This window comes from Pongo pygmaeus, chromosome 3 (genome assembly GCF_028885625.2).
Source record: "Pongo pygmaeus isolate AG05252 chromosome 3, NHGRI_mPonPyg2-v2.0_pri, whole genome shotgun sequence".
NCBI classification, from domain to species: Eukaryota; Metazoa; Chordata; class Mammalia; order Primates; family Hominidae; genus Pongo; species Pongo pygmaeus.
The window spans coordinates 134,795,897-134,821,045 of NC_072376.2; the positions used below are offsets into that span (position 1 = coordinate 134,795,897).

General features: G+C 34.5%; 1 protein-coding gene across 26 annotated transcripts in view; it reads left to right on the plus strand.

Annotated features, from left to right (window-relative positions):
• Positions 1–25,149, plus strand: part of BLTP1 (bridge-like lipid transfer protein family member 1) — a 215,674-nt gene that overhangs the window by 62,295 nt on the left and 128,230 nt on the right. For 23 of the 26 annotated variants that reach the window (XM_063664090.1, XM_063664083.1, XM_063664080.1 and 20 more), the window contains 8 exons: positions 5,461–5,688; positions 6,453–6,590; positions 10,607–10,786; positions 12,821–12,949; positions 15,240–15,359; positions 16,051–16,331; positions 20,883–21,133; positions 24,215–24,473. In XM_063664090.1, coding sequence (XP_063520160.1) covers positions 5,461–5,688; positions 6,453–6,590; positions 10,607–10,786; positions 12,821–12,949; positions 15,240–15,359; positions 16,051–16,331; positions 20,883–21,133; positions 24,215–24,473 — 1,586 coding nt within the window. The remainder of the gene's footprint in view (positions 1–5,460; positions 5,689–6,452; positions 6,591–10,606; positions 10,787–12,820; positions 12,950–15,239; positions 15,360–16,050; positions 16,332–20,882; positions 21,134–24,214; positions 24,474–25,149) is intronic. The other 3 variants (XM_063664094.1, XM_063664095.1, XM_063664093.1) reach the window with 1 other exon arrangement.

Below are 25,149 nucleotides of genomic sequence, written 5' to 3' on the forward strand. Positions count from 1 at the left end.
TCTTCTGTTGTGGATATAAAGTTGGATAACAGTGCTACTTATATTACTTTTCTGAATTGACTTCTGTTAGTCTTTTTTCATTTTTTTGTTAATGAAGAAAAATAAATCTTTTTATAGTGATAACATGTCAGTGGTAGCAAATAACTGCATGAAAGGGTATATATGGCATATATGTTTTTCTTATTAAAAATAATTTCAATAATCTTGAACAGAAACCTGGCTATTAATTTTTCTTTTTTCAAAAAAGTATAATTTTGGAAACAGTACTTGTGGACTTTTCCTACTGTTTCTCTGATTGTATTAGCTGTCATCTTTTAGCCTATTGTTATTTTTTTTTCTGTTTTGAGAAATGAGCATCATTGGATAAGTATACATTTTTAGCTAGGAAAAACATTGCAGTCTCTTACTTGAAGTAGGCGACAAGACACTCATATACCAAAATACCATTATGTAAAGAAAATTTTGGAGAATTCTTAAGTAAATTGAAATGTAGTTTATCATTCTTAAATTCAAGCATAATGTAAATTTGACAAACGAACACATTTTCTCGGTTCTATAAGCCAGTGAATTTTTTCTGGGGTTGTTTGGAATTTATTTTAAAGATAGTTTAAGTTTACATGCCATCTATTATCAAATGAAATTGAAAGTTTTATTTGTATTTGTAAATATTTGTGTACATTTATTAATCTTAAAGTACCATAAAAGTTTGCTGTAATGTATTACCATCTACCTTACACTTGATCAACATTTTTGGTAACTATTTTTTTTTCAGTAAATTCTTTTTTTTTGAGACAGGGTCTCACTTTGTCACTCAGGCAGTGGCATGGTCATGGTTCACTGCAGCCTCGACTTCCTGGGCTCAGGTGATTTTCTTAGCCTCCCAAGTATCTGGGACCACATGCACACGCCACCATGCCTGGATAATTTTTGTATTTTTTTGTGGAGACAGGGTTTCGCCATGTTGCGCAGGCTGGTCTTGAACTCCTAGGCTCAAGTGATCTGCCCACCTGGGCCTCCTGAAGTGCTGGGATTACAGGCATGAGCCACTGTGCCTGGCCTTCCAGTTAATTCTTAAGAAATTAACTAACAGACTTGGAATTCATAAATTAAGAGAAACCCTGAAGTCACACACCCAGCATTAGACATATAACATTAGACAAAGTTCTTAAAGGAGTTATAATTTTAAAAGTACATTTTGTTGATAATATTCAGTAACTACAAATGTATTGACTCATGAAAGAATCCTAGTGTTTTATAACTCCTTTAGAGCAAAGTCACTGACACATTTAATAAAAATTAGCAAATGTTCTCTGCTATGTTGGACATTCAGTGTTCCCTAAAAAATTTGATATGAATTATTTCTGTTTCAGATAATTAAATGGAGATTGCTTTAGTAGCAAATTGAACATTAGACCCAAGGGAATCTTTTTTCTTTTTACTGTGATAATCTACAGGAATCTAAACTTTTAAGATTTACAATGATAACAGACCACAAGGGAATTTTTAAAAAATAAGAGATCTGTTGGCTAGGATCATTAAAAATGAGTTAAAATGAGTGCTGGTAACTGTTTTGTTTTGTTGGTACATGTTAGTATGCTGAAACCTAATAGTAGATGAGTCCTTAGATCAGCTGTTTTGGGAGAAGGTGGGACAGAGGTGATTTTCTGGGGGCCATTTACAGATGGAAGTATCAAAGGAGTTTTTCCACTTTACACTTCACTCTGGACTCTGCCTACTGCAAACTTTGTGAACAGTCATCAGGACGGGGGTGGAATGTGTATTTCATAAAGGCTTCTGGAGGGGAGAACTACTGCTTTGAACATCTTTAAGTTTTGTTTGTTTGTTTACTTTATTTCAATAGTTTCAGGGAACAGGTAGTTTTTGGTTACATGGATAAGTTCTTTAGTGGTGATTTCTGAGATTTTGGCGCACCCATCACCTGAGCAGTGTACACTATACTCAACGTGCAGTCTTTTATCCCTCAACCCCCCTCCCATCCTTCCTCTTGAGTCTCCAAAGTCTGTTATATCATTCTTAGGCCTTTGTGACCTCATAGCTTATCCCCCACTTATGAGTGCAAACTTACATTTGGTTTTCCATTAATGAGTTACTTCACTTAGAATAATGGTCTCCAATTCCATCCAGGTTGCTGTGAATGCCATTATTTCATTCCTTTTTATGGCTGAGTAGTATTCCATGGTATATATATATATGTGTGTGTGTATCTATCTTATCTATCTATCTATCTGTCTATCTATCTATCTATCTACCACATTTTCTTTATCCACTCATTGGTTGTTGGGCATTAAGGTTGGTTCCATATTTTTCAATTGTGAACTGCGCTTCTATGAACATGTGTGTGCAAGTGTTTTTTTCATATAATGTCTTCTTTTCTTTTGGGTAAATACCCAGTAGTGGAATTGCTGGATCAAATGGTAGTTCTGCATTTAGTGGGAATCTCCATTCTGTTTTCCATAGTGGTTGTATTAGTTTACATTCCCACCAGCAGTGTAAAAGTGTTCCCTTTTCACCACATCCACACCAAAATCTATTATTTTTGATTTTTAAATTACGGCCATTCTCGCAGGAGTACGGTGGTATCATGTTGTGGTTTTGATTGCATTTCCCTAATCATTAGTGATGTTGAACACTTTTCATATGTTTGTTGGCCATTTGTATATCTTCTTTTGAGAAATGTCTGTTCATGTCCTTTGCCCACTTTTTGATGGGATTATTTGTTTTTTCCTCGCTGATTTGTTTGAGTTCCCTGTAGATTCTGTATATTAGTCCTTTGTCAGATGCATAGTTTGTGAAGATTTTCTTCCACTCTGTGGGTTGTCTGTTTATTCTGCTGATTATTTCTTTTGCTGTGCAGAAGTTTTTTAGTTTAATTAGGTCCCATTTATTTGTTTTTGTTTTCGTTGCATTTGCTTTTGGGCTCTTGGTGAAGAATTCTTTGCCTAAGCCAATGTCTAGAAGAGTCTTTCTGATATTATCTTAGAATTTTTATGGTTTTGTGTCTTAGATTTAAGTCTTTGATCTATCTTGAGTTGATTTTTCTGTGAGGTGACAGATGAGGATATAGTTTCATTCTTCCACGTGTGGCTTGCCAGTTATCCCAGCACAATTTGCTGAATAGGTTTTTGTTTCTTATTTTGTTTATGTGATGTATCACATTTATTGATTTGTGTATAAACCATCCCTGCACCCCTGGTATGAAACCCACTTTTCGCACTTTATGTTTTTGTATGCTTTGTCGATGATCAGTTGGCTGCAAGTAGTTGGCTCTATTTTGGCTTTATTTTGGGTTCTCTATTCTGTTCCATTGGTCTGCGTGCCTGTTTTTATAACAGTACCTTGCTGTTTTGGTAACGATAGCCTTGTAGTATATAGTTTGAAGTCGGGTAACGTGATGCCTCCAGATTTGTTCTTTTTGCTTAGTCTTACTTTCACTATGCAGGCTCTTTTTTGGTTCCATATGAATTTTAGAATTGTTTTTTTTCTAGTTGAGTGAAGAATTACGGTAGTATTTTAATGGGAATTGCAATTAATTCATAGATTGCTTTTGGCATTATGGTCATTTTCACAATATTGATTCTACCCAATTTGTCGAATAGGTTTTTGTTTCTAATTTTATGTGATATATCACATTTATTGACTCATCCCTACATCCCTGGTGTGAAACCCACTTGATCATGGTGAATTATCTTTTTGATATGCTCTTAGATTCAGTTAGCTAGTATTTTGTTGAGGATTTTTGCATCTTTGTTCATTGGGATATTGATCTTTAGTTTCCTTTTTGAAATGTCTTTTTCTGGTTTTGGTATTAGGGTGATACTGTTTTCAAAGAATGATTTAGGGAGGACTCCCTCTTTATCTTTTGGAATAGTTTCGGTAGGATTGGTACCAATTCTTTTTTAAATGTCTGATAGAATTCAGCTGTGAATCCATCTGGTCCTGGGCTTTTTTTTGTTGGCAATTTTAAAAAATTTTTCTCTCTCACTGTTTGTTATTCATCTGTTCAGTTGCTGTTTCTTCCTGGTTTAATCTAGGAGGGTTGCATATTTCCAGGAATTTATCCATCTCCTCTGGATTTTTCCAGTTTTTTCACTTAAAGGTGTTCATAGTAGCCTTGAATGATCTTTTGTATTTCTGTGGTATCAGTTATAATATCTCCAGTTTTGTTTCTAATTGATCTTATTTGGATCTTCTCTCTTCTTTTCTTGGTTAACTCATGGATGGTCCATCATTTTTTTTTTTAATCTTGTCAAAGAACCAGCTTTTTGTTTTATCTCTTCAAGTTTTTAATGTTGATCTAACTCACTTAGACATTTATGTTATTTTTTAAAAATTCAATGTTGGAATTTAAAATATAACCCAGTGTTTTCTGTTATATTTGTGCATAAATTTGTCCATGCTTCAGAATTGTATTATAAAGACAGTTATTAAGATTTCAAGCAGGTTTCAAGTGGCATGTGTAATTAGGAGGTGGACAGCAATAGAGAATAGAGGAAAAAGCACTGGTTTTGTGAGCCGGTAGGTTTGGGATTTACATATTAACCCCCCTACCAATTAACTGTATGACTTTAAGCCCTTCAACATTATTTCCTATGAAAAGATATTATGTACTGATGTCCATAACTCTAGTCAGAAAATAACTTTGTCAATAACCAACGTGCAGAATTTGCCAAAATACTGTGTTGGTTCTAATATTTAACAGATATGCTGACAATGTTAACAGGAATATTTAACAACTTTTATTTACTACTGAGAGATCAAATGGCCAAAATTTAAATTTAGAATCAATGGGAAAAAAATAATTTAAATTCAAGCTAAATTTATATTTTCATGCAAAAGAAAACAATAGTTGAAACACTTCTGCATAAAAAACCAGGATGAACTATGTGAAAGGAATTTTTGATAATTGTTGGTAACACATGCCTTTATCTCATCAATAACCAAGATTGGATATTTTTATTAAAGCTGTTAAAACATGCCCAATAAATATTCCAACAGGAATATGTGAATTGTACTAGTTACTTAATTGAATTTAGCCAGACTGATTTTTAGTGAATTGCTTCCCCCAAAGGATGTCCTTGGTATTGCCTGAGAACTCTGAGGAGCGGTGATTGAAAACTGTTTAACCATGCAAACCTTCAGAGGTCTCTGAGGACCTAAATTACAAGGTTTTGCTGTAATTGGGGCAATGTCATGAAGTTTTTCTATAAAATAGGCTTCTGTAACTTTTTGCATGTTTTGCTACTGAATATTTATTTGCCAAGCAGCTATGTATAAGTCTTAGCATATTTTTTCTTTTGTATTTTAAGACAATAGGCCTGATGCCTTTTTATTAAATATAATAGGTTAAGGAAATGCATAATTTACAAATTTAGGCTTATAGGTGAAAATATATTTACATACCTCTTTTGACAGCAATTTGTGTTTTCTTAATATTTATAGGAAAACTACTTTGGGGAAGATGACATGTATATGGATTTTGAAGAGGTTATCTCAAGTCCTGTTTTGTCACTGTCAACATCATCCAGCTCTGGGTGGACTGCTGTTGGAATGGAAAATGACAAAAAGGAAAATGAAGGTTCAGCCAAGTCAATTCATCCACTTGCCTTGCGTCCTTGGGATATTACTGTACTTGTTAATTTGTACAAAGTTCATGGGCGTCTTCCTGTTGTAAGTGTTTACACATCAAAGTAGTCTGGAATATATTATAACATCCACCTGTGTATAGATGTGAAGCATTCAGCAGACACTTAGAAAAAGAAAATCAGATTTAGAAACTTCTAAATTTATTCTTTTACTGTTATAAAACTCATGTATTTTCTTCATAATATGATTACTTGATCATTGGTAATTTTTATTTTCTATTTTTCTTCTAATTTAACTTTAGCTCCTTCTTTGCTATTTGTGTAACGTCAGGACATTGTGTCATACATTGAGTTGTTGGGTTTATAATTAACCTGGTGGGTATTCAAGGACTTTACATTTTCTTAGCTTTTATCTCTAGATCCCAGACCAGTTTGGGGCCTTATGGTGGACCTGTTATAAAATGGAGTTTCTGGCTTGACCCTGGGGGTTGAATTATGTAGTTTGGATCTAGCACAGTATCCTGGGTCGCTCTAAGGACAACCCGTGGACCTGTTCTGGCTGACATGGAATGATATTAAATTGCCCCAAGAACCCAGGGACTTTAGAGCAGGGCCAGATGAGGTGTGTGTCCGGGTCACAGTGGGGTGGTGGGGCCGGTGGCCCTCTGTTGCTTAGTGCAGCTAACGATCCTACTGAGGTATAGAATAGTTATTTTTGTCAGTAATCATAGTTTCTCTGTTTTGAAAAACAAATTCTCTTAATCATGACAGATGTAATTTTTATTTTCCTATACTTCCTTACTTTTTGCCTTTTCTGCATTTCAACTATGCTATTTTGTTTGATTGTAGCATGGAACTACTGATGGTCCTGAATGCCCTACAGCTTTCTTGGAAAGACTATGTTTTGAAATGAAAAAAGGATTTAGGGAGACCATGCTGCAACTTATCCTATCACCCCTGAATGTGTTTGTCAGTGATAACTATCAGGTAAGGTAAAAATGAAATATGGTGGAGACATAGAGATTTATTATTAATATTTATTGGGTTAAAACAATGTATTAGCTTCTGTGCATGGACTTTGTAGCTCTTTAAGTTGGAGACTTTTAAGTTAACTCTATTAAGAAGTTTTGTATGTATGTTTATGTGTATGAGAGTTGTTTCAAGAATCTCAATTTTCTTTTGCTGCTCCCTATTTCTGTGATCCCAATTATATTTTATATCTTTTGCTATTATAATAGAAATGGAAATAAATACTTTCTCAAATATTTATGGAAGGGAAAAATTAACTATATAAAATGTTGATAGGTACTGTTGAGTATCACAGCATAAATGCTAACCAGTACCATAATATTTTAAAACATGTGTATCTACATGATCAATGATTTATTCTTATTCATCTAACATAAGATACTTTGTTAATTCCTTCAGGATACCTCTGGCTCTTTTAAAAGAGAACCAATGATATTCATCAAGTGAGAATTTGAGAATGTATTACATTTCTGGGTAGATTATAATTTTATTATCTTTTTCATGCCAAATGGCTTTCTGTGGCACCTACCACCACTTTATATGCCCCTGTCTTACTTTTAATCAAGTTGTGTGATTTAGAAATATAAATGGAACTTAATACAAGACAAAGTAAAATTATAAATGGGAAGATGAATCTGACAACCAGAAATCATCAGTGAATGATCATTTATTATGATTATATGTAGTAACTGATCATTTTATTTAAAATAGCATATCTCATTTTCATTGTTTTGCCATCACTGACTGTATTTTTCTTCATGGAATTTTAATTTAATTTTTCATACACATATTTGACATATATGAGATCATATTAGCTAAAACTTAATATGTGCTAGGCATTGTTTTTGTTTTGCCACAGAATGTGTGTTTCTGGTTTTAAACTTTTATTTTGAAATAATTATAGTTTCACAGGAAGTTGCAAAGATCAGAGCAATCCTGTGTGTACTCTTTACCCAGTTTCTTTCCGTAGTAAAGTTATTTTACATAATTATAGTATCAAAACAAGGAAACGGATGTTGATACAATGTGTGTGCGTAGTTCTAGGTCTTCTTATCATGTGTAGATTCATGTAACCACCAAACTGAAGATACAGAACTATTCTATCATCACAAAGATCTCACATAACACATTATTTCAACTTGCCATATTAACCTTAAAAAAAAAAACTCTTGTCCTCCTCTCTATAATTAGCAGGTCATTAGAATCGGTTGTTTTTTATTCTGGGAGGCAGGTATGTGGAGAGGAAGCCCATCTCCCTTTTTCAGTCTATTAAGGAAATTAATAAAGGGAAAAGGGAAAGTCTTCTATGGATGAGTTCTGAGAATCTTAGATGACTATCCCTGTTTTTTTATGAGTACCTGGTAACACTTCAACTTTTAATCACTGTACTTTTAAAAGGCTTTTCCAGACATAGAAAACATTTTATTGAGCAGATTATGAATGTTCACATTAATTCTTATTGTAGAGGTATGGCAAATTTGTAGAGAGACTGAATTATAAAGTATGACTTATTTGGGGATTAGAGGAGTTCATGGAGTAGAGATATCAAGGTGAAAGTAGAAGTACTAGTGATAATTCATTTCCCCGATTGTTGACAACTTACCCCAAAGACAAAGGTACCATATATATCCTCTTGGAATGTGCTTGTCTACTTACCTTGTTTACATTCTATAGTGTTGACACGACTATTCCTAGGAATTTTTTTCTTCATCTGTTGTTATACTATCTAATGTTCTTTCACAGTGAGAGGGTTCACACTGTGTCTACTCCCAAGGCTCAAATCTGGGTTAACCACTTGTAGTTTATCCTGGGTAGCATCAGTCTCTTAACTCAGGGCTTCAAGATGAAGGATTTAAGGTGACTAATGGACTACTGTGTCCCATTTTGAAACTATGCACTTTTTACTTTGTGGTCATCTTATGTATTAGTTTCATAGGGATGCCATAACAAAGTATCCTATACTAGGTGACATAAAAGAACAGAAATTTATTCTCTCACAGTTCTGGAGGTTCAAAGTCCTAAATCAAGGTGTTGGCAGGGTCACATTCTGTCTGAGCTGTAGGAGAAGATCCTTCCTTGCCTCTTCTTAGGCTCTGGTGGTTGCTAGCAATTCCTGGTATTCACTCAAATTTCTGCCTCCATCTCGACTGGCTGCCACTCTCTGTGCCTGTGTGTCGCACTTTTTCTCCTTTTATAGGGATACCAGTCATATTGGATTAGGGCCCACCATTAGTGTAACCTTATCATAACCTAATTATATCCGCAAAAATCCAATTTTCAAAAAAGATCATATTCACAGGTTCCAGGGCTTCAGACTTGAGCATATATTTTTGAGGGATGCCATTCAACCCACACATGATGCAAACTGCAATAAAATTTAGAATATAATATTTATTGGTGTATCATGTAGGCTATACCTTAGGAAAGCCCAAGATCCACATGTAATTTTGAGATTAAAAAATTTCATAAAAATTTTATACTGAGAATTATTGAGTCTCAGAGTCAGAAGATAACTTTCTTGACCACTCTCCCCAGTTCCCTCAGTAAAAAAGGCAAGGAAATTAATGCCTGGAGAAGTCAGGTGATTTTATATAAAGTCACACAGCTTGGATGAAAATAAAATGAAAATTGGATCAGAAGAGCTTCTAGAGTGATTATTGTAGTCACAATTTGAATTTTTTAAAAAAAAGTTTCTTATGAATTAGAGTTAGCCCTTATCCTTAAAAAAAATTTTTTTAAGACTGTTTCCCAACATATATTGAAAGCAAAGAACACTAACCCTGTGAGATAGCCTAGACATACATGAAGAGGACTACTGTAATAAAACTAGGTTGGGAAATAATCTGTGAACTGCCTCAATGTGTGCTGGTATGTTGAAGGCTCTGTGAACACTTGCTGTGAAGAAATCTGTCTAGTCAGCAGCATCTGCTTTTTGTGGTCACTGTTAGGTGCAGTGATACTTGGTACATAAGGCAGAAATGGTTATTAATGAACCTGGGGGAGAAGATAAATATTGAGAACATTAAAATTAAGATAAATAATTTCAAGTGTAAAAAGTGCCACAAGGTGAGGTAGGCAGTGCTCTGGTAGCATTTAATGGTCTGGAGGCAAGAACAAGATCAGATTCGTATGTTTAGAAGATCTCTGTGATTACTCATAGAGTATGGAGCAGAGAGATGTAAAAAGTTAATGCCTTGAAAAGGTCCTGGCAAGAGGTGATACTATTTGGACCAGGATGAGACCACTGAAGATGAAAAAAAGTCAATGCATTTGTGAGAGACTGGGAGGTAGATTTAACAGAAATCGGTGACTGATCAGTAGGGCATTCCCAAACTTACTTGATTCTTTATTCTTAATAATGTGTGGAACTAGTGTTCCGTGATATCTGTTTTATGACATATCCTTTATTTCTCTGAATATGTTAGAAATGTTCCCTTTGAAATACATGCTGCTTTTTAGTAGTGAGTATGAAATTATTCTCTGTAAGGTAAAACTCTCCTTGTATTTACATAGTCCTCAGAATCTATATGGAAGTTTACTTTTCCCCACCATTCTTCATTGTTTGGTCTTAATGGTCTGTGTTCTTCAATGTTGTCTTCCTTTTAAAAAATATTTTAATCTCATGATTCTTAGATTTCTTACAAAAGACTGGTCTCTTGTATTCCCTGTCAGAGTACTACTGTAGTTTCTTGTTTTTCATAAAGGCAGTTACCAATCAGAGATCTGTCTACTTTTTAGGACTCAGCTATCTTGCTTTTTATAATAGTTGGACTCTCATAGGTATTGTTCATTAAAGATGCTTAACTCAGAATACCTCTGCGGGTACAAGGTTGTGTTAGGAGCTTGTGGATTCTGAAACCTTATAGATGGCATGATTTTATTGTTCATCTCTGCAGGGGGTGTGGGGGGAAACAACTAGAAATTATAATGTGATTTTCTTATACATTTTACAGTCTCATCATTATTGTTTTCAGCAGCGACCCCCTGTGGATGAAGTACTCAGGGAAGGTCACATCAATTTGTCAGGTCTCCAGCTGAGAGCACACGCTATGTTCTCAGCAGAAGGTCTTCCTTTGGGAAGCGATTCCTTAGAATACGCATGGCTAATTGATGTGCAGGCTGGAAGTCTTACAGCTAAGGTCACAGCACCACAGGTATGGTTTTCAGAGTACTATCTCCTGACTTATTTTCTTTTTCCTTTCTCTACCCACCTTCTCAAGAATAACTTGTATGCCTGTTTGAATGTTCATTGCATTTCCACTAATGGCATTCTGATGAAAGTCATTCTTGCCATTCAGAATTTTAGTTATAGGTGAGTCAGAGACAAGTTTCACTTTTCTGAGCCACATATAATTTGTTGGGTGTAATGTGTGTAGATCTATATAATATTTCAAAGAATTTGAGACTTTCTTTGGGAAAAATTCAGGATGAGTACTTTTCTAGAAGTCATTAATATATTATTAAAATTATATTACTTGTCCCTCCATTGTTGGAAAAATCTTATTTTTCTACTATATGGAGTAATTTTCTAAGAACTTTGTTTTCTTACATATGTTTAAAGTAGGATTTGAAAGTAGCCCTTATGATGCTAAGGATTAGGTAATAAGGTTCTTTGCTTGTCATGTCCCAAAGCAAGATTACATCATTTGTACCTGCTGTTAGTGATGTGGATAATAGTTTCAAAAAATAAAAGTGAGTTTACTGGTGTGTAAGTCTGGTCTAGAATTCTAGGTGTGATCCTTTTGGATAAATTCTCCCCCACCACCCCTTTCACTTAATCCTTAGAAGGCACAAAAGCCTTAATATGTTATTTGTTTCTAATTGGCCACTAAAGTTTAGTTGAATTGCCGTATTATTGTAACATTTCACCTGAGTCATATATTTATTACAATATGAATGCTCATCTTGATATTTCAAAAGACTGGAATTTGATAGAAATGTTACATACTCAATTTTGATAAAAACTTATAGAATGGGTATAAAACATATAATTTAGAGGTAGGTAGTAGCAACAAGAAAGTAATAAAGAACCTAGATGCCCTTTATACCTGGAAGAAATCGTCAGAGGGTAGCAAAAATTAATATTCTAGAAATGGTGAGAAAATGAATAGAATTGAAAAGGGATATTTTGGAGTTGAATGTCATCTCAATATAATATTAGAATGTATAATGATATTTATAAAAATATGTGAAAAGAAATGCATAATGGAATGTATAAAAATGGATGAAAAGCAATAGTCATTGCTCACTGGCCTTGTAACTGTCCTCTCCTTATTATCTCCCATTTCCCATCCCTAAGTATACAAGTAAAAACTGAAGCATATTCCAAAGCAGCTTGTTCCCTAAGAAGGGAATAAAGCCATGCTGACCCTGCAAGACTGGGTACAATTCCTTTATTCTAAGAACTGCTAGAATCTTACATGTTTATAAATTGCCTTTATAAGGTAAAACATTTCTCTTTCTCCTGCATAAAATCTTGGCATCACTGTTTGCTGCACAGTTCATGAATCTGTAGGCACTTTTATGTTTATTCCATTCTCTGTATGTTTTAAAAGTAAAATTTATATTTTCCAAGAGTTTAAATTATGTACTTATTTGGGGGGATAATGTCATGTGTATCTATCCCTCAATGTTTTTAACAGCTCTAATCAATTAGGGTTTTTTTTTTTTTTTTAAAAAACTGAAGATTTGAAGAATTATGATATATGCTTACTTAAGCTTCTATTTACATAAACAAAAGTGCTTTAATCTTCAAAATACCTGGTTTTAAAAAAACCGTAGCTCAATGTGATATTTAGATACTTTTTCACATAAAAGTTTGGTTTATGATTGGAGAATTTTAGGTGCTTTTCTATGTGGAGATTTCAGTTAGCTATATAAGAGGGAAGATATATAACCTTGAATAAAAGGATTTGCGTTAAAAGTTGCTGAAGTGAAATTTTTCAGTTGAAATGAGTTTTCATTTTGACAGTGCATTTTGTCATTCATAAAGGAAAAGTAACGTAAGCATATAAATGATATTAAAGGTAGAAAAAAATCATTGGCTAACAAGTTGCTTATTTAGCAGAAGTTTTAAGACAGTGTTTGGGTTCTTTCAAGCTACGTTAACATTCTTCAGAAGCTTTTGAACTCTAAACACTTGTTTAGCATGCTAACAGTGTTGTCAACTTGTCACTGATTATCTGTAGCTGGCATGCCTCTTGGAGTGGGGACAGACATTTGTTTTTCATGTGGTATGTCGGGAGTATGAACTGGAAAGACCAAAATCAGTAATAATATGTCAGCATGGAATTGATCGTCGGTTCTGTGAATCCAAGGTATGTTAACAAATATGTTAGCAATATTGTAAACATTTATAAATTTTAAAAAATGGAATATTGAGATATCAGCTTCAAGTCAAATACACATAGCCATGCAGCAAACCACAGTTTTTTCAGTTAATAAAATTATTTTTAAAATTCTTAGCCATTTTAGTTTTAGGTATCTAAAATATGAGATAATTATTAAAACATACAAATTTAAAAATAAACAGAATTATAAAAATTATATTTTGCTTACATTTTTACTGTTAACATTCATGTCGTATTGCATTATTATACTTGTTGGGATGTGGCTATATATTTATATAGAAGATTTAGAAATTGAAGCAAAGAGAAGGTTGAATTCTTCACATGACATGGTTTGCAGACCACTCTGGACATGGCAAGGTTGGTCATTTGCCAGGTTTCCTGACTCCGCATGTTATGCTCTTTTCACAACATTGTGCCACCTTCATTAAGGGTCATTACAATATCTTCACAAGGGTTGCAAAAAGTAGATGGTAATCCCTAAAACCATGTGCAGTGGCAATGAAATGCATAGTATTATTGTGCAATAAATACTCTCCCTTATGAATTTGGGGAGGGAGGCATTTTCTTCCCCTGATTTTGGAAGCATGGTTATTTCAGAAAATCTGGAAAGCATGGCTGTTTCAAAAAAGAAAAATAACTTACCCTGGTTCTACAACACAGTGGTTAACAGCTTAGTTTTTCTTTCTAGTTCTTTCCTATATGTGTCTTTCCTTTTTTGTTCTTCTACTATACAAATTATATTTGTTTGCTGTTGTATTACTGTGAATTGAAATTAGTTCATCCTACTTTTATGTCCAAAAAAAAATCTGTAACGCATCCTTATATATTGACAATAAAGGAAACAGTTATACTTGGTGATAAATTTTTTTTTTTCTTACTATAAACACATTGCCAGGCTCCACAGAATTGGTTCCTTAGTCATAGGTCAGGCAGGCAGTTCTTTATAGATAATACACACATACCTTTAGGTGCATCCCCCTCCTTTTTCTTTTTTTTTTTTTAACTTACAGTTTTTATGTTGCATTAAATTTTTTTTTTTTTTTTTTTTTTTTTTTTTTGAGACAGAGTCTCGCTCTGTCGCCCAGGCTGGAGTGCAGTGGCGCCATCTCGGCTCACTGCAAACTCCGCCTCCTGGGTTCATGCCACTCTCCTGCCTCAGCCTCCTGAGTAGCTGGAACTACAGGCGCCCGCCACCACGCCCGGTTAATTTTTTGTGTTTTTAGTAGAGATAGGGTTTCACTGTGTTAGCCAGGATGGTCTTGATCTCCTGACCTCGTGATCCGCCTGCCTTTGCCTCCCGAAGTGCTGGGATTACAGGCGTGAGCCACTGTGCCTGGCTCTTAAATTTTTAAAAATAAGTTTCATTGAGGCATAATTTACATAATTTACAGTAAATTCATCCTTTTAAAGTTGTACAGTTTGAGTTTTGACAAATGCTGTGTATACCTGTGTAACTGTTACCACCAGTGAAGATATAGAACATTTCTATCACCTTAGAAAATTCCTTTGTGTGTCTTTGCAGTCAGCCCCTACCTCAGGCAACTACTGATCTCCATTCTGTCACTTCAGTTTGTTTAGGTGTGTTTTTGTCCAGAAGAAATATATCCTTATAGAGTATTGACTACACTGTAAGACACCTGTTTCTAGTTCTGGCTCTGCCACTAATGAGCATTTTCATGCTATTGGGCCAATAATTTACTCAGGGCTGCCATCTCCTCAAGAAATTTATTGTTGTAGGTGATATTTTCTTCTAACCTAAACATCATAAAAATCTGTGTTTTAGGAGTAAAATAAAATTAATGTGGATTGTCTTAGATTATCATAATATTTACAGTGAATTTATTTGTGTATGTGAAAATACACCTGTGTGTATGGAGTACCTGTAAGAAAACCTTACAACTCTAAACTCATACAATTCTTGTAAACCTGTGACACTGTTTTACTTTTCACTTTACTTTGCTTATCCTCTCTGAGTTTCAGTAAGAAGTTGTATATGTATTGTCCATTAGATTTGCTACTTGCCCCTTCTGAATGAAAATGGTGCATGCTTACTTATTGTTTTCTAACATATAGTTTTCTAATTGATAACACTTTAACTGCTGATTTCATTTATTATTATAAAAGAATGAAATTAGACTGATTTTTAAAAAATACATCGATAACTAGATTTTTTGTGTTTATTTAAAGAAGATGACTTAAGTATCAAAATAATAAGTTGATGGTGATCATTTAGATGTACAATCCTTTTTTATTTTAGTTGAGTTGTATTCCTGGGCCTTGTCCAACTTCAGATGATTTGAAATATACTATGATTCGTTTAGCAGTAGATGGAGCCGATATTTACATTGTTGAGCATGGTTGTGCCACAAATATAAAGGTAAGTGTTTTGCTTGGCCAGTGTAGTGCTTTTTCATTTTTACTAAACCAAACCTCTATTTCTTGAAATAAAACACACATTTATAGTTTGTCATCTCACAGACTGCCACAAAATTTTAGGAGAAAACTTTCTAATTTTTACTAATCCATGTTCTCTTCCAGTATTATTTTTTTAAGGCATACTTTCACCAGTTATTTACTCTGAGTTATTATAACATTGCTTTATGGGAAGGATATAAAATCGTAGGTTGCTTTTATGTCAGGGATGTAAACTGGTAGTGCTTTCAAATGATTTGATTTTTGAATGTCTTTGGGATTCATACATTTATATTTTCTGCCCAGCTCTTGAAAACATTTGTTTCCCATCTTTTATGGATTGTAGTGTAAAATCAAGCCTTGTTAAGTTTCTATGATTTCATTATTTACTTCTCTTGTTTGCCTGTGGATTTCTGCTTTTTTCCTTTTATCCTCTTTTTAAAAAATTGTCTATTTTTGTTTTTGTTTTGTTTAACTTTTCTGTTCCCTTCTTGTCCCTTTCCCTTTTTTTTCCTTTTTTCTTTCTTTTTCCTTTATTTTCTCCTTCCATTTATGTTTTACTCTATTGGAAATGATCACCTATTCAGTAGTTTTGGCTAAGCTACTTAAAAATACAGAAATTACACTTTTGTTTCATTTTCTTCATTCAATTTCAGATGGGTGCAATTCGAGTTGCAAACTGTAATCTCCACAATCAATTGGTTGGAGAAGGAATCAGTGCTGCAATTCAGGATTTTCAAGTGAGACAGTACATTGAGCAATTAAATAATTGCAGAATTGGACTTCAGCCTGCAGTGCTAAGGAGGGCCTATTGGCTTGAAGCTGGGTCAGCCAATTTAGGACTTATTACTGTTGATATTGCTTTAGCTGCTGACCATCATTCTAAACATGAGGCACAAAGACATTTCTTAGAAACTCATGATGCCAGAACTAAGAGGTAAGTGAAAATGTTAAGAATGGCAGTAGTCTCCTGTTCAGATGAAGAAAACTAGATAATTATAGAGGAAATTCTACTGAGAGAATGGACTAAGAATATTTTAAATAAAGACCTAATATGATTGTGCTGCTGCACCTCAATGAATATATAAGGACCTGATATTTAAGTAAATATATATCTTGTCTCTGGTGATGGTGTAGTTGTTGGAAATAACATTATTTTCTGATGTGTTTCTAAGTCTATACCATGTATGCCAACAGTGAAACAAGTTTAAGTTATGGTCCCCAAATAATGTTTTGTAAGGTACTAAATTTTCTCTCTCACCACAGCTCTCCACTTTCAAGTCATCATTCATTCCTAGAAATCACAGTATTACTATCGTCTACTGTATAAAACTCCTTTTATGGGCCTTCAGAACTGCAAGGAAGACTAAGAGGACTCAGGCCTATTTCCTTGGTCCTTAGGAAATTATTATTATATATGATTTAAAAAGTTTCCAGCGCCTCTTACTGAATCACTTTCATTTAAAATGGCAGTGTGACTTTTTCCATCCCCATCTTCCCCATTTTATATTTAATATGTGCTAATTCCAGAAATATAGGAAACATTAAGAAACAAAAGAAAATAATGATCATAACCCCACCACATGAATTTTATCTCCAGGATTTTGCTGTATTTTTTTAATGCTTGAAATCATCCTGTATATACAGTTTAAAATTTTGCATGTTTGTATTAAACTTATATCCCAAGCATCTGGCCACATGATTAAACATTTTATAAAGATCCTTTTAAACAAATGATAATACATTACCAAAAAGACACAACATGTTTTATTTAGCCATTGCCCTTATATTAAATATTTAGATTCTTTCTAAATTTCCCGTTATAAATGATAGAGGAACATTTTTGCACATAAAATATTTTCCCATGCTTTCTGGCTGTTACCTTTAGATAATTTCCTGGAAGGGAGTATGAATGACTAGAAAATTAAGACTTTTCATATGCATTCCCAAATTACTTGCCAGAAATTAATTTCAGTTTATATCCACAATGGCTTTTTAGCTAGTCCCTGTAACCCTGCACCATTGCTGCCTTTTGAGTGTTTTCTCATAAGTGAAAGGTGGCATCTCTTTATTTTGCATTTATATATTTCTGAAATTAACACTTTAAAAACCACATTTGTTAGCTGTTTCGATTTCTTCACTTGTGAATTGAATGTTTATATTCTGTGTACATTTATTTACTGGGGTCTTGGTAGTTTTCAATTTTTAAGAGCTCTTTATAGATGATCACCCTTTTTGTGATCTCTGTTGCTAGTATTTTACAGTTTATCTTTTAATTTTGTTATTTTCATATATGACTTTAATTTTATGCATTCAAATATGTCAGTTACTAATTTGAGAAAGCCATTCTTTTGCTAGTAATCAGATAGCATCTGTAATATTTTTTTCTTTTCCTTTTTCTTGTTAACATATAAAACTCGAATCCCTCTGGATTTTATATGGGGTGCATGTGTATATTATTCTAGGTAAGGAGATAAATCGACATATTCATTTGTCTGTTTAACAAAATGTTTGTTGTTACCTGTTAACTTTCCCAAAAGAACTTGGGGACCATTTTTCTGGTTCAAAAAAGAAAATCTGTTGAGATTTTTATTGATATTACATTAGTCTTTTAAATTAAGATTTGACATATATCTGAGTATGAAAGCTCATGTATGAAGACTATTGTGTAAAATAAATTGGATTTCTTTTTTATATATTATGCAGGAAGCCACTTAGTGTGAACCAGATGCCTGTCTTTGATTAGGTTAGGTGGTAGAGCAAGGTGCTAATGGAACTAAGGAGGTTGCTTCAGGTGACTCAAGTTGCTCCAAGTAGCTTATTTAGGTTGGTTTCAGCGCTGTAGCTTGTCAAAAATTGTGAAGAGTCTGGGGTTTTTATCTTTCTTAGGAGTTAACAAGTTAGCTGTTACAATTTCATGGATGCTGGAAAAATACACAAAACTTCTGATCAGAGACTATATTACAGCCAAAGCGGTAGCCAGTCACGTGTGGGCAGGTTGGTTCCCCGTATCCCCCAAGTAGAGTTGCCAGAGAAAATACAGGATGCCCAGTTAAATTTAACTTTCAGATAAACAATAAAACGCATTTTAGTATAAGTTTGTCCCACATATTGCATGGAACAAACTTATTTTTGTTTGTATTTTATTCGCTAAATCTAGCAACTCTGTCCCTGAGTCCTATAGGGGATAATGTAGTCCCAGCTACTCGGGAGGCTGAGGCGGGAGAATCGCTGGAACCTGGGAGGCGGAGGTTGCAGTGAGCCAAGATTGTGCCACTGCACTCCAGCCTGGGCAACAGAGTGAGACTCTGTCTCAAAAAAAATAAAATAAGAAACATAAAGACCCATCGTGATGAGTATGTGCATAAAGTAAATTACGTTACAGAGGAGGAACACTAAACTTAGGGAATCTTACTATTTTTATAGTAAGTGGAAGCAAGCCTACTCTTTTCCACAGGGAAAGATTACCTCAACCCTCAAGGTTGCTTGCTCCAAACACAACCCTGTGAAATAGCCTGGACAGAGCTTGCATTCATGGCATACCCAGCAGGGAACATACAGGGATTCCTAGGACTCATGACGATTTGCCTCTCGCGACATGGTAACTCACTGGCCTTCAGCTTTGGCTGCCTTTGTGCATATTGGATTCCCAGGAGTTTTAGAGAAATGTATATTCATTTCTGATATTACTGGAAAAGCTACTGAATACATAGGCCATTAGTTCCATTAGATTAATGTTTTTTAAAAATATGGCTCCCAAACCACCAGCATCAACATCTCCTTGGAACTTATTACAAGTATACATAATCAGGCCTTCCCAGACCTCAATCAGAAACTCTGGAGGTGAAGCCCAGCCACCTACAGTTCAACGAGCCATTCAGTTGATTCTAATACAAGCTAACGTTTGCAAACTAGTGCATTGGATTATGCAAAGATAGGAAAGGAGAGCTAACGTTTGTTGTGTAACTTGTGTAGTCCACATTTTGCATCTTAGGTGCTTTACACGTGTTATGCTATTTTATCCCCACAGAGATCTTTAATTAGATACATCATACCATCATTTTGCTCATGAGGAAACTGAGGCTCAGAGATGTTAACTTGTCTGAAGTTGTAGAGTTAGTAAGTGGCACAGGTAGAATTTGAACTCAGGTCTAGAGGACTCAAAGCCATGCATTCTACCAAGCTTTTGCTGTGGAAATGAAGTAAAAAAATGTCTATTATGTATATAAGTTCTTTTATTTTGATGGTGTTTTAAGATATCTTTGCTGCTTGACTTAATACTTTAAAATACAGAAGTGATTTGAAATGGATAACATCTGACCACTGTAATCTCAAGCTCTCCCTCATCTTAAGGCCTACTCATACATTTTTCCTTCTGTCTTCTCTAGATAGATGTTCCACTTCTAAGTTGTTTCACCTTATCTTTAATGTCTCAAATGTTACTTTTTAAAAGATTCTCCCTATTTTCTTTGTCACAACACCCTGTTTACCTCATAGCACTTAATACAATTTATGATTAGTTATTATTTTCTTGTTTATTGTTTGTCTTTGCCTCTGTATTGTAAACTTCATATGGATAAGGACTATATCAGTTTTGCTTAGCATGACACTAGGCACTTAATAGGTATGTTCAAGAAATATAAATTAATGAATGTAAAATGAAGGTGATAATACCTATTCTGTTTCCCTGTGAGGGTCTTGAGAATCCAAGGTGATAATACATGTAAAAATGCTTAGAAAAATAGACTGTAAATATGAGGGGATTTTATTAAAGTAAAAAAAAAAGGAATAAAGGTATATCTCACAGATTTCTATTATATAATATTTTTTAAGAAAAGAGGGGAGTTAATAAATACTGACAGATCTATGAGTCTCTTATACAGAACCTGAAGTTTACATACATTTTTAATACTTTATTTGTAGTCCTTATTACAAAGGAGTAGACCTCGATATTATTTTTCTCTAAAATATGGAGTAGTTCATTATTTTAATATTATTGAGAAATAATTTCTTAGTTGCTCCATATTTGTAATTTTTCAGTGTTTTAAATTTGCAATGTGAAATAGGCCCTGAGATGCTAAAGGTAATGAGCTATCAAGCATAATCTATACTAATGGTTTTTTTGGATTAATGTCTTAAAATTTTAGTGTTTTTGAGAATGTTTACTACATTGTAAAACTGGACTTAAATGTCTGATTTTTATATTTGCTTTTTTTTTTAATGCTTTGGGCTTTTTAATGTATGCCGTATCTCTATTATTATTGATTCTGCTTATTTCCATCTCACTTGCTCTGGTAAGACTATATTTCTTAGAAAGGCAAATGATTAAAAAAAATTACAGTAGGAATAAACCTTTGTGTTTGTGTTTACTTTGTCATTTAAAAATATTTACAATTAACTTATATTTAATTATCTATCAAAAAGTTTTTCATTTCTTAATGATTTTTTTTATGTTGTTGTATTTTGTTTTCTTTTGGGGTCTGTTTAGGTTGTGGTTTTTATGGCCAGATGATATCCTGAAGAATAAGAGGTGTAGAAACAAATGTGGTTGTCTCGGTGGCTGCAGATTCTTTGGTGGCACAGTAACTGGCCTAGAGTTCTTCAAACTTGAAGAGTTGACACCTTCCAGTAGCTCTGCATTTTCAAGCACAAGTGCAGAGTCTGATATGTATTATGGACAGTCTCTGCTACAGCCTGGAGAATGGATAATTACTAAAGAAATTCCCAAAATTATAGATGGTAATAAAATGTTTTGTCACTTGTGCTAATTGTTTACTTTCTGTATCACTATGCCATTTTGAGAGAAATTCAGTGTTAACTCTGTTCAACTCAATTTCCTTTGTGTGATGTTATGAGTAGGGTTTAGTATAATCCACCTTTGTTTTGCACATGACTTAACTAAAGCCAGATAAAACTAGTGATTTTTTCGGAGTTACACAGGGCAGAAGTAGGTCTGCTATTCAGATCTTCTGTTGTTGACGTGGGTGGCTTTCCTCACAGAGTTTTTTCTAAATATTTCCTTACATACTGTTATTTTCCTGTAGCACAGCATCCAGATAAATACTTAGGAATAGCTGTGCTTCAAGGTAACAATTGTTTCACCAGCTTGCTTTTATAGGAAAACTTTTGGATAGTAATATTTATACTGTTGGCCCCCATGTTACCAATTATATTTGCAAAATAGTTTTCTTATCAGTAAAATTAAACATGTCAAGAAAAGAACTCCAGTCTTAGAATCTTTAGCATAACTCTGGCCGGGCGCGGTGGCTCACGCCTGTAATCCCAGCACTTTGGGAGGCCTAGGCGGGGTGGATCACGAGGTCAGGAGATCGAGACCATCCTGGCTAACATGGTGAAACCCCATCTCTGCTAAAAATACAAAAAATTAGCCAGGCGTGGTGGTGGGCGCCTGTAGTCCCAGCTACTCGGGAGGCTGAGGCAGGAGAATGGCGTGAACCCAGGACGCGGAGCTTGCAGGGAGAGGAGATGGCGCCACTGCACTCCAGCCTGGGCAACAGAGCGAGACTCCATCTCAAAAAAAAAAAAAAAAAAAGAAGAATCTTTAGCGTAACTCTGCAAATACACCAGTTTGCTATAAGCAGTGAAGAGTGGCTTTAAGTGTATTATATTTAGATTTACCTAGAGTCTTTTCTCCAGAGACTTCAGAAACAGATTTTTCCTCTGGATTTTTTTAGTTCTGTGTTCCTATGATTCAGTGCAATATTTACTGTTTAAATTGCCATGCTGTGAAGATGTTAATTGTAGAAAAGTCTTGATACTTCACGAATATTTAGCCATTTCCCCTTAATTAATTTAAAAATATTAATTTACCTCTGCCTTTTATCAGTACACACAAAAAGATAGGAAAGGGGTAATTTTACCTTTAAGAGTTGATCAGATTGCTTTCCCATGTATAGGAGGTCTTAGAGGAAACAGCTGGACTACATATACTAAATTCCTAAATGATTTTTTTACTGAGTAGTAGTAAGTGTGCACAAGTTATTTTAAGGTCATTGTACTTTGGCAGGTTTGCTAGAATGAGAGCAGATTATCTTATAAAATCAGCAAACACCAAAATTTCTTGGCATTTAAGTGATAAGATAGATTGTAATAATTTAGCTGTCTTCTTATATAACTTTTTTACATTTGAATAATGTTCCTTTTTAAAGGTTTACACTGGCATTTTCTCATTTAATCCCTAAGCTACCATGTAAAGTGGATATTATCCTTGTTTTTTAGTAAGGAAACTGAGGCCTGTCACTGAGACTGAGTTGCATGAAGTGATATAGCCAAGTATGGCTGAGAAGAAACTAGAATCAGGGCCATTGAAGCCACTTTGTTGTTCTCTCTAATGTTCTACAACTGGTGCTAATTATAAAGATTGCTTGATTTTCAAAGATTAACCATCACAAACTCAAGAAAGAATATTTTCAGGGAATTTATACATGATGTGAAATGAGGAAAATAGTAAATTCTCTTTCTAACATTGAAGAAAGTAAAATTCTTATAATGTATAATAGGAAGTGTCTGTATCTCTTGGTGATTCTCTTAGTAGTGAGTTGTAATTGCTGAATTGCCATAAGTTTCTTGTCCAGGGAAGCTTGGAAATAACCCCACATATGTACCTGAGTTTCTGATTGTTGAGTCTTCCAGGAATGGAGTACAGATGCAGTGTCAGGATAAAATAAAGGAGGGCATATGGGTAGAATTAAGGATCTACTTGGAAGGTCAGTGAACACTATGTTCCTGTATCACTTAGAAGTGAATCAAGACCATTTTTTGTTTTGACTTTCATTGCTCTATTTTACATTTGTGGTAGTAGAAGTAAATAATATTATATTTTAGGTTTACGACTCTTACCCCTTGAATGCCACTAGAACTGCATTCTGTTCACAGAGATGTTTTCTCCATTAGTGGATTTATTTTTTTTGGCTAAAACAGGGATGGTAGGAGGAGAGGGGAAGTTGAGCAGGAGTTATTTTTTTTGGATCTAGGCAGCTATAGAATTCTCTTTTTATTTCCCCCAGCCCCTCAATTTATATAACACATCACAGAGCTCTTTATGAAACTCTGAAACAGTGGTGCTTCACTCTGATCCTAAAGTCATTATTTATTCATTCATAAAATCATGTATTGAGTGCCTTCTGTGTATGAGGCATTGTTCTAGGAACTGGAGGTACATCAGTGAATGAAAAATGATACAGTCCCTGTCAACATTGAACTTTTAGAGCAAAAGGGGAAAAATGCTTAAAATAAGTAAATCCGAGTAGAAGATATATGGGGTTCTTTGTACTATTCTTGAAAGTTTTCTGTAAGTTTGAAAATTTTCCATAAAAGATTTAAAAAGAAGAAAAAAATTCACTGTTTATGGGCCTGGGATCTATACTTATGTAGATATATTTCTAAAACATTTAACAAATTGCTATATGAAATTAGTCACTTGTGCTTTTTACACGCCTGTAATCCCAGCACTTTGGGAGGCTAAGGAGGGCGGATCACGAAGTCAAGAGATCAAGACCATTCTGGCCAACATGGGGAAACCCTTTCTCTACCAAAAATACAAAAATTAGCTGGGTGTGGTGGTGCGTGCCTGTAGTCCCAGCTACTTGGCAGGCTGAGGCAGGAGAATCTCTTGAACCCGGGAGGCAGAGGTTGCAGTGAGCCAAGATCATGCCACTGTACTCCAGCCTGGTGACACAGCAAGACTCCATCTCAAAAAAAAAAAAAAAATTATACTTAAAAATGGATTAGATTGCCATGTTTTTTATAAACTGCTGTTGAGATTTGTGTGTTCACTTAACCCACCTTTTGTTTGTTTAGGTAATGTGAATGGCATGAAGAGGAAAGAATGGGAAAACAAATCAGTGGGAATAGAAGTAGAGAGAAAAACTCAGCACCTTAGTCTTCAAGTACCATTACGATCTCATAGTTCATCCTCTTCCTCAGAAGAGAACAGTAGTTCTAGTGCTGCACAGCCTTTGTTGGCTGGTGAAAAGGAAAGTCCTTCATCTGTTGCTGATGACCATTTGGTTCAAAAAGAGTTCTTGCATGGGACAAAAAGAGATGATGGCCAAGCAAGGTCAGTATTCACTTAGATTTAGAAGCCTGATCATAAATAGGATTATAATTGTTTAAAATTCTGGCAAGAAAAACTTCTTCCCTCTCCATTCCCCCACTTTAGAAAATTGTTTCCTGTATATCTGAACATATTTTGAAATGTCAGTTTGCTGTTGTCTATCTGATTATAAAAGTCATACATACATATATTCATTCCAGACATGAGGAAAGTACAAGAAAGTGTAATGAAAGTGGAAGTTTCTTGTCATCCCTCAGAATGAATCACTGTTAACATTCAGATATTATCCTTCTAGTCTAATGGATACTTTTTGTTCCTCCTCTTGGCACCTTAATAGTTGGCCACTCCCTTCTTGAATCGCAGTTTCCTCTTGGTTTGATAGCACATTTCAGAATTTCCTCCCACCTCCTTGGCTATTCCTTCAGTCTCCATTGTCCTGTCCTCCATTTCTTCCTCCTTTCTTTCTTCTCCTCCTTTTATAGCCTGCCCTTTGTTGAACATTCTCTCCTTTTTCTCCACTTACTCTATATTATTTCCCTAGGGAGTCTCAATAACTGGTTTCAATTCTGTTCTCTAGCTAACATCTTTTAAATGTAAAACTCCAGCCAAAACCTTTGTTCCTAAGGCCTAGCTACCTTCTTGTTATATCTGCTTGGATATTTCATGGAGACTTCAAACT